This window comes from Scyliorhinus canicula, chromosome 2, assembly GCF_902713615.1.
Source record: "Scyliorhinus canicula chromosome 2, sScyCan1.1, whole genome shotgun sequence".
NCBI lineage: Eukaryota > Metazoa > Chordata > Chondrichthyes > Carcharhiniformes > Scyliorhinidae > Scyliorhinus > Scyliorhinus canicula.
In genome coordinates this window covers 9,243,077-9,252,743 of record NC_052147.1, presented here as the reverse complement: position 1 = coordinate 9,252,743, position 9,667 = coordinate 9,243,077, and the positions used below count along the sequence as shown (strand labels likewise).

The 9,667-nt window shown below is 47.5% G+C and overlaps 1 protein-coding gene across 1 annotated transcript in view; it reads right to left on the bottom strand.

Moving 5' to 3' along the window:
• Nucleotides 1-219: 219 nt before the first annotated feature.
• The window catches only part of nrde2 (NRDE-2, necessary for RNA interference, domain containing), a 72,632-nt gene continuing 63,184 nt past the window's right edge, over nt 220-9,667 (bottom strand). Inside the window, 5 exon segments of the mRNA XM_038773437.1 lie at nt 220-780; nt 2,173-2,244; nt 4,028-4,166; nt 5,188-6,107; nt 7,954-8,340. Coding sequence (XP_038629365.1) covers nt 655-780; nt 2,173-2,244; nt 4,028-4,166; nt 5,188-6,107; nt 7,954-8,340 — 1,644 coding nt within the window. The 3' untranslated portion in view covers nt 220-654.

Here is a 9,667-nt window from a genome sequence, read left to right as displayed (position 1 = left end):
TCCCCATACCACAATGTATTAAAAATTGTGGGTCAGGTGAACTCCATGATACACTTTGGGGTTCTCGAAACCCTGGCCCATAACAGTGGGATCTCTCTTCCCCACCTTTTGCAGACTGTCAGTGTGCCCAAGAAATAACCTTTCTTGTTACACACTTTGCAGAGGACAATGTAACTCGACTGTTACTCTCCAGCTCAGCAAACAATACGAATACAAATAAACAGTAACTGTACATGTTCATTTATTACAAAATAAATATTCTCATGTTCTCCAAATCTTCTTATTGAATGTCCAATAATCCATCCTTAGGATGGGACGTTAAACTGATCAAAAATCGCATGGTACCATTCAAAGAGGATTCCTCTCTCGCTATCCCGCTGAAATTTCTCACTCAACCAGTTTCACTAAATTGGTGGCAATGAGTTGCTGGGAGCTCCCTGCTCTGTGCCAAAGTACCTCCCATATACACCAACATAACAGCCACCCGGGCCAACATTCAGCCCCCAGCCAATACATCATCTGGTCATTTATCTCACTGCTGTTGGTGGGAGCTTCATTTCTGCCTCATTTCCAACTGGTTGGCAGGCAAGCGCTTTGGGATGCCCCAAAGTTGTGGAAGGCACTATGTAAATGCAAGTCTTCTTTCTTCCCAGCTCAATCTTCCATGAGAATCTCCAGCTCCTCAATAGGAACACGGATTCGGATCTCCTTTTCAGTCATTAAGTCCAATGTTTCTTGGAGTTGCCCAGGTAAGTAGCCAACCGCATCCAGGTACAGGACCTGAGTAACAAGGGAGAATGCACTTAGTATTTTTCCAGATTGATGCATTACCAGGGGTTCAGTGGGTAACACTCTCGCCCGTCAGACCGACATTGCAACTTAACCAGCACGGCGAGAACGGAGCACAAAACCTTTTTTTTTTTTTAAATTTACAGTACCCAATTATTTTTTTCCACTTAAGGGGCAATTTAGTGTGGCCAATTCCCCTAGCCTGCACCTTATAAAGGTCAAAAAATAATGAGGAACATAGATAAGGTAGATAGTCAACATCTTTTCCCAAAGGTAGAGGAGTCTAGAACTTGAGGGCACAGATTTAAGGTGAGAGGGGAGAGATACAAAAGAGACCAGAGGGGAAATTTCTTCACACAGAGGGTGGTGAGCACCTGGAACGGGCTGCTAGAGGTGGGTACGATTTTGTCCTTTAAAAAGCAGTTAGACAGTTACATGGGCAGGATGGGTATAGAGGGAGATGGGCCAAATACGGGCAAGTGGAACTAGCTTAGTGATGGAAACTGGGCGGCATGGACAAGCTGGGCCGAAGGGCCTGTTTCCGTGCTGTAGACATCTATAACTCTTTGGGTTGTGGGGGTGAAACTCACGCAGACACGGGGAGAATGTTCAAACTCCACACGGACGGTGACCCGGGGCCGGGATCGAACCTGGGTTTCCCAGCGCCACAGGCAGCAGTGCTAACCACTGCGCCATCGTGCCACCTTGAGCACGAAACCCAAGCTGTCATTCCCAATGTATCAGCTGTACTGAGGGACGGCTGCACTGTCATAGGTGCCACCTTAGTTCACTCATTAACCCAAGGCCCGGTCTGTTCAGGAGGTTGTAAAAATATCCCATGGTTCTATTTGAAGGATGTTTTCCTGATGCCATGGCCAATGTTTACCCCTGAACAAACGTCACCAAAATGGTCATTCCCCCACTGCCATTTCTCGGCGGTTTCTGCCTGCAAATTGGCATTCCCTACAATGACAACGTATTTAATTAGATGTGGGAGTTAGGAGTGAAATTAGGAAGCAGTTTTTATGCAAAGGATACTGGGAATCTGGAGCTCTCTGCCCCAATATCAGAAGATCCTTGCTGTGTACCAGTATTAAGAGATAATGAAAAAAATTGGGGTAATTGAGACATGATGTACAGATGAGCCATGATCTAATTGAATGGTGGAACAGGTCCAACAGCTCATCCTGTTCCTACTCCAGGTAATCATTGGGGCTCGAGCTCCGAACACAGAGGCTGGAGTACACATTTCAGTCTGGCACACACATCTGAAACGTTAACCGAGGTATATAAAAGCAACAGGCTCAACAGGTGATTCTAGGTTCAACATTATAGCCAGTTAGTTCAACGGTTAAAGGTCAGGAACCTCAATTGCCGTCCTACCTTGGCCCAGGGACATTCCTGCAGCGCTCTGTAAAACACTCCCTTCGTCCTCTCGACATTTCCTTGAGCAGCCTGTTTTGTCAGAGGGTTGAAGGAAGTACGTTAGAATTGGAACTCGTTACCAATAGAAACATGCAGCATGCTGCAGAAGATGGGACCAATATTATAGTGTGCTGTCACAGTAGTTTGAAAGAGTAACCTGTCATAATATACATCCATGTATATGATGGAGTGCAGACAGGCAGTGATTGACACACAGGATGACCAATGAGCACACAGAACACAGCAGCCAATCACCAGACAGGACATGGCCACTATAAAGCCAGAGGGCACCAGTTTTCCCGCTCTCTTGGGATCCAGCCTCTGAGACAGTCAGAGCCCGTGAGCAGCAGCTAGTACATCCACCATGTGGTAGTCAGTCTGGTCAGGCTAGCCTCAGGTCTCCAGGCAAGTCAGCATAGTGTCAACCCACAGTTAAGCATGTAATATAGTTAGATGTCAAATACAATCGTGTTGCATCTCATCAAGTGTTGGAAGCCTGTCTCTCTCTGCACTGCATCAAACGCAGTCCACATAGACCCAGCCTGCCCAACACATCATAACCCAATCAGTTTCATTCTCCTGCTCTTTCCCCATATTCCTGCCAATCTTTCCTTTCCAAGTATTCATCTAATTCTCTTCTGCGAGTTACCATTGAATCTGCTTCTACTGCCTGGTCAGGAATTGCATTCCAGATTTTAAAACATTCTCACCTCCCCTAACCCTTTGCCAATCACCTTAATCTGATTCCTCTGGTTACCGATCTTTCCGCCAGCTTCTCCCCACCTACTCCAACAAAGCCCTTCCTAATCTGTACTGAATCTCCCCTTACCCTTCTCTGTTCCAATGAAAATTCCTGCTCCCAGTCCTCCCACACCATTCCAATAAATCTGCTTCGCGCCTTCTCCAAGGAATACAATTGGCTCGCGATACAGCCGCAGTGTTGGCCCCGAGCCTGAATCAGTAACACACTCGGTGAGGAAGCAAAATAAAGGTCAGAGGCCTTTCATGAAAGATATTTCTCAAAATCCATCGCAGACTCCAAGAGGTCATCGAGAGAGACGTGGAGGTCCATGGTTACCAATGACAACACGACTGGATGCATTGATTAACCTGCACCCTCTGAAAAGTCACAGTTCTGACGAAGAGTTATGAACACGAAACATTAACTCTGTTTATCTCTCACCACAGATGCTGCCAGACCTGAATTTTTCCAACATTTGGGTTTAGGTTCTGCGCTCCCCTCCCCAGCTGCATTGCAATATTCACTTCATTTGGGCCCTTGTTAAGACATTGCAGTTTACAAAAAGTTCTTTCAGAGCCAGCAGAGGCCTGACAGGCCGGATGGATTTCTTCTACGCAGCCCCACTCCAGGGTTTAAAACCAAAGATTACCAGCCATTTGCATATTATTTCATCAACCGTAAAATGCCAGATTCAAGGGCGGCATGTGGCACAGTGGTTAGCACTGGGACTGTGGCGCTGAGGACCCAGGTTCGAATCCCGGCCCTGGGTCACTGTCCGTGTGGAGTTTGTGCATTCTCCCCCTGTCTGCGTGGGTTTCACCCGCCCACAACCCAAAGATGTGCAGGTTAGGTGGATTGGCCACGCTAAATTGCCCCTTAACTGAAAAAAAAATTATTGGGTACTCTAAAGTTTTTTTTTTAAATGCCAGATTCAGCCAAACTAATCTCCCTCAGTTAACCTCTGGGGTTATGGTTTGAGGGTTTCACAGATACACAAAACAACATTATAAACGGTGAAGGGGACAGGAGAACAGGAGGCTGCCCACACTAACGTCTGCAATCTGTTCTTACCGTGAAGTTCAGGTACATCCTCCAGAGTAAAACACAGTGAGCACCAGCCTCCGACCGAACAGCATGCTCAAACAGTGCTCTGATCCGATTGCTGAGCCCTGCCTCTGGCAGGGTGCTGTACACAAGCCCAACATCAGCCCTGTGGAGACAGGATTCAGAAATAAACAATCAGCTTTTCCTTCAATAAAAGGTCGATCACAACCAACAGCAGAAATACCGCTCTCGAGGGAGGCCCAAGCATGGCAAACCGTGAGGAGGGCAGTGTGGAACTGCAAAAGGACATGGACAGGATGGTGGAACGGGCAGACAAGTGGCAGATGAAACTCAATGCAAAGTGTGAAGTGGGTGTTTTTGGCAGGACGAACACAGAGTGGCAATAAAGAAAACAAAGGGTACAATTCTAAAGGAGGTGCAGGAGCAGAGGAACCTGGATGTATGGGTGCATAAGGCATTGAAAGTGGCAGGACTGGTCGACAACATGGTTAATGAAGCACACGGTATCTTGTGTTTATTAAGAGGAGCATAGAGTACAAGAGCAAGGACGTTATGTTAAGCCTGTATAAAACACTGGTTCAGCCTCACCAGGAATATTGAGTCCAGTTCTGGGCGCTGTACTTTAGGAAGGATATGAAAATATTGGATAGAGCGCAGAAAGGATTCACGAGAAAGGTTCCAAGGATGAGCAGTAGGGGCAGGGGCTATTCTGCATGGAGAAGAGAAGATTGAGAGGAGATTTGATCAAACCTTGAGGGGTCCGGACAGAGCCAATAGGGAAAAACAGTTCCCAATACGGGGAGGATGGAGAAGCAGAGGTCACAGATTTAAGGTCACTTACAAAAGAGGCAAGTGAGACGGAGAAACTTTTTCACGTAGGGAGTGGTTGGGTTTTGGAATGTGCTGTCTGAGTGCGTGGTGTTGAGCTTTCAAGAAGAATTGGTTATTATCTGAAAAGGAGGAATGTGCAGGGCTACAGGGCTGAAGGCAGAGGAATGGCAAATAGTACCAGGTGCATTGCTCAGTCAGGTAGTTGGTGCAGACACAGCGCGCTGATAATGTTTGTGATTCTGGGTCAAACACAACACCAAGGTTGTGAATGATGCAGTTGGAGGGTGGGCAGGGAGAAGGGTGGCAGTCAGGCAGCGTTAGCATACCGTTCTTACCTTTGCACAGAATCAATACGCTCCTTTCTCCTCTCTTCTGCGTAAATTGCGAACAACCATGGCAGGATGATGTTCTTTGCAGTCCTGGCGGTGGAATCAAAGAACTTTCGGGCCCGGCTGCCATTGTGAGATTTGTTTTCAACCTGCACGTACAGCTTCCAGAGTTCATGGTTACCAGGATACTGCCTCAAAGCTTGTGTAAGCGTCTCGCGGAGAGGACCCAATGGGTACACACTGGCCCTCATGTGGAACTTTAGCAGCGTCACGTGCATCATGGTCAGCCTCTCGGACGCAGAAGTCACACTATGTCCCCAAGCACTCTTGGGTTGTCTTCTGTCCGATGAGGAGAGGCCTACAATCCTTTCTGAAGCCTGCCTGTAGAGTGCGTCAGCAGCCTGAATGCCCACCGTGAGGTACTGGAAGAGTGCAAAGCAACCTACAAGGCTGACCAGCTGACCAGGTGACAGACCCGGTGAAGTTAAGTCATTGGTTAACCAGTCCTGTAAAGAATGCTCATATGTTTTTCGAGCCTTCAGCACGTTAACTGGGAGTACCTCACCTGTGTACGGTGAATAGGCATCGCCCTGGGCAAATCTGGTTAGGATGTAAACTGCTCGACACGTCGCTGATCTGCCGGAGCTCCCCATTAGCTCCAGCTCCAGCGAGGCATAGAGGGAGCAGAGGTCACACAGCGTGGAGCTCTTCAGGCCCTGGGCAGCAGCCATTATAATGCCCATGTCGAAGACCTTTCTCGAGTCCTCTATATTGCCCAGGAGCCATTCCAAGTGGGCGTACTCCTTCCAGAGGGCCAGATTGTTCCTGTTTTCCGTCTCCTTCAGAAGGTTTTTGGCTAGTTTCTTGCTGCTCTTCCCCTGAGATTTCAGCTGCTTCTTGTTCTTGAGCGGCAGATTCCTCACAACCTGTCAATCAGTTAACAGGCATAGTCATTTATTTTTATAAATTGTCAGTTCCCCCCCCCCCCCCCCCCCCCACCAGCTCCAAACCCACGGCCAAGTCTTCCTCTTGTAAACCTCCCCTGGGTGGGGCAACACAGATCTTTCCCTATATTTCAACCACACGAACGTGCTTCAGGGGAGCTGAGACAGCGAGTGAATGCAGCCGGCAATTCCATTGTGGGAAAATGGCAGCTGCACCGTACCCAGCTCTCCCCTGGAGGCACACAGCAGCAGGAGTCACTATACAGTCATCAGGAAAAATCCACAGTCCTATCATTTACAGGCCCAATTCCTAGCACCTTGCACTGCCCACACCTTGTCCATGGAGCTGGTAGTGAAGCATTTTGGCCGTACAATTCTAATCCTGTTTTTTAAAATCCCCCCATGGCCTTATCCTTCCCCATCTCCTTAATCTTCGCCTGTTCCAAAACCCTGTTGAATATCTGCACTCCTCTAATTCTGGCCTCCTATACATCCCCAATTACAATCGCTCCGCCATTGGTGGCCATGACGTATGTTGCCTGGGCCCCAAGCTCTGCAATTTCCTCCCTACACTCTTCTCTTACTTTCCTCATTTAAGACACTCTCTTAAAAACCTATTCTGTGACCAAGCCTTTTATCATCTGAGCCAGTATCTCCTTATGAAGTTCGGAGTCACAGTATTCCACCTGCAAAGCACTTTGGGATCTTTTGTTACGTTGAAGGTATCAAATAAATTGTTGTTGTTGTACAAAGCCTTGGGGGAATCTGGTATCCTGAACAGAATACAAGCAGATCATCATAACAGCATCATAAAACTAAAAAACCCCATAATTGTCTTTCAATAATACATACATTGATACAAATATTCAGCAGTTAAGCATCTTTTCAACCTTGTCAAACAGTATTTTTTCCAGGAAGATCCATTTCCCGGATACATGCGCCGATAAGAATGTGTAATCCTCGGAATGCGCCAAAGCGATTTACAGCCAATGGGAGTGGTGCTGTTCATTAGGCCAATACACAGCAAGATTTTAGTGATGTTGACAGGGGATAAATATTGGTCCAGGACACGGGAACATGGCTATACTGCATCCAATGAGGCCATGGGATCTATCCCGCCCACCTGGGGAGGGGTAGCACCTCCAACAGTGCAGCACCTCCCCAGCACTGTACTGAAGTAACAAATCTTTAAATTGTTACAGCGCAGAGGGCCATTCAGCCCATCATGGCTGCACCGGCACTCCAAATGAGCAATTTGCCTGGCACTATTGTCCAGTCACCCTGCACATTCTTCCTTTTCAATTAACTAGCCTCTAGACTCTGGAGTATTGCATCCAGCTCTGGGAGCCCACTTTATACAAGGTGTGAAGGCACTGGATTGGGCACAGAAAACATTCACAAGAATGGTGCCCAGGGCTGAGGAATTCCAATTCATTGAACTATGGAGGAGTTGGGACTTTTTTGGTGAGAAGGTTCATACAATTGGAGACACTGCCCCCACCCCCCCTTAAAATGATCAGCCGTTTTGATACAATATAAGACGGTCACTATGAAGTCAAACAGGGAATTCATGAGAAACCTCTTTCGCCAGAGAGCAGTGAGAATGTGGAACTTGCTCCCATCGGAGTGGATAGCAGAGATGTGTTGAAGGTAAGTTAGATAAGGATACAGGGGGAGGGAAAGAGTATAGAGGGTTATACCGGCAGAGATGGTGAAGGAGAGGAGGGGGATGATTGGAGTATCAATGCCAGAATGGACGGGCTGGGCTGAATGGCCTGTTTCTGTGCTGTCTGTTCTATCTAACCTCCAGATGGTTAAGTGTTCTTACCTTTGATTTTTCATACTGCAGCCAGCTCAGTGCGAGCTCTGACCGTTCTTGCCCGGCAAGCAGGGGCATGGCCTGGTGATAGGCTGCCCGGATAAAGTCCTCTCCTCCTTTGCAGCGGGCGGCTGTCCTTCGCTGATTGGGCATTGCGGCCATGAACCCGATGGCGCTGACCCCAGAGGTCGGACAGTCGGACCAAGACAACGGGCTCCCGTCATCCGACCCACTTCCAAACATGCCAGGCTCGTCCAAAGCCATGTTCAGGCAGGAGGGAGGGAGGCCGCACCCGGCTGGAATTCCCAGAAACTGGAAAAAGGAGGACATGAGCTGGAACCTCAGGTGAGGGCTGGAGAGTTTGAACATTGAAGAACCAATGTCATCGAACAGCACCTGTTTTCATTTTTAGAAAAATAGAGGAAAATGTTTACAGTGTTGATGAACCTTGACTGATGCTCTTAGAATATAAACAATTGAAACATGTTTAAAACAAACACAACAGGAATATTTTAAAGTGTGTGAGATAAGCTGCTTGTCTGTCGATCACAGTGTTAAAAGGTCCATCGTTGTCAGAGACACTTTACAGAACCTTTACAGTGCAGGAGGAGTCCATTCAGCCCATCGAGCCTGTACTGGCCCACTGGAAGAACATTCTACCTAGTCCCACTTCCCTGTCTTATTCCCGTAACTTTGCACATTCCTTCTTTTCAGACAGTAATCCAATTCCCTTGGTCAAACCTGCCTCATCCACCCTCAGAGGAAGCTCGTCCTAGATTCTAACCACCCTCACGGTGAAAAAACTTTCCTCACATCACTTCTACTCCTTTTGCCAATTATTTTGAATCTATGCTCTCTAGTTCTTGATGCTGTCTTTTGGGGACAGTTTCTCACTAGTTACCCTGTCCATACCCCTCAGGATTTTGAATACCTCTATCAAGCCTCCAAGGGAAACAGTCCCAGCCTCTCCAATCCATCCTTATAGGCACCGTTCTTTATCCCTGGAATCATTCTTCTGAATCTCCTTTGGGATGTGTTTCTGTGCTACGTTTACTTGAATCTTTTATTCTTTCCTTGATCCTGGATGACCTCCATACTTCCAAATTTTCCTGTTTTTATTCCATTGAACCATTTCTCTTTTGCACCAAGGGACAGTGAGCTGGTCAATAACTCTTTGCGTGATGACGACCACACTTCCCAACTAGAGCTAAGATTTAGCGAATAGCACTCTCACCGTGGGTTCAAGTCCCACCCCAGAAGCTTGAGAGCATCATGCAGGCTGACACTCCCAATGCAGTGCGGAGGAAGTGCTGAGGTGTTGTCTTTTGGATGGGAAATTAATCAGAGGTCGTCTGCCCACCCCAGCTGACACTGAAGATTCCACGACACGACTTAAAGAACAGCAGGAGCTTCTCCCAGGTATCCTGGCCAATATCTATTCCTCGATCAGCATCTGGTCATTATCACATCGCTGTCTGGGGGAGTTGCTGTGCACAGTTTGGCCGCCAGGTTTCCGACATGACAACAATAGCGACACTTCCATTGGCTGTGACGGGGTGTCCCGAGTTAGTGACAGGTGCTGATTTCTAATAGCTGCACACGTCGCCCTCTCAATTTCTGTTTCTCATCTCAACACTTTTGGGAGTGAAGTTTAAGTGGCTGTACAACAAAGGGTGAAGACATGTGAACAGATTGTATGAAATTCTTCTGCTGTTTGATAAGG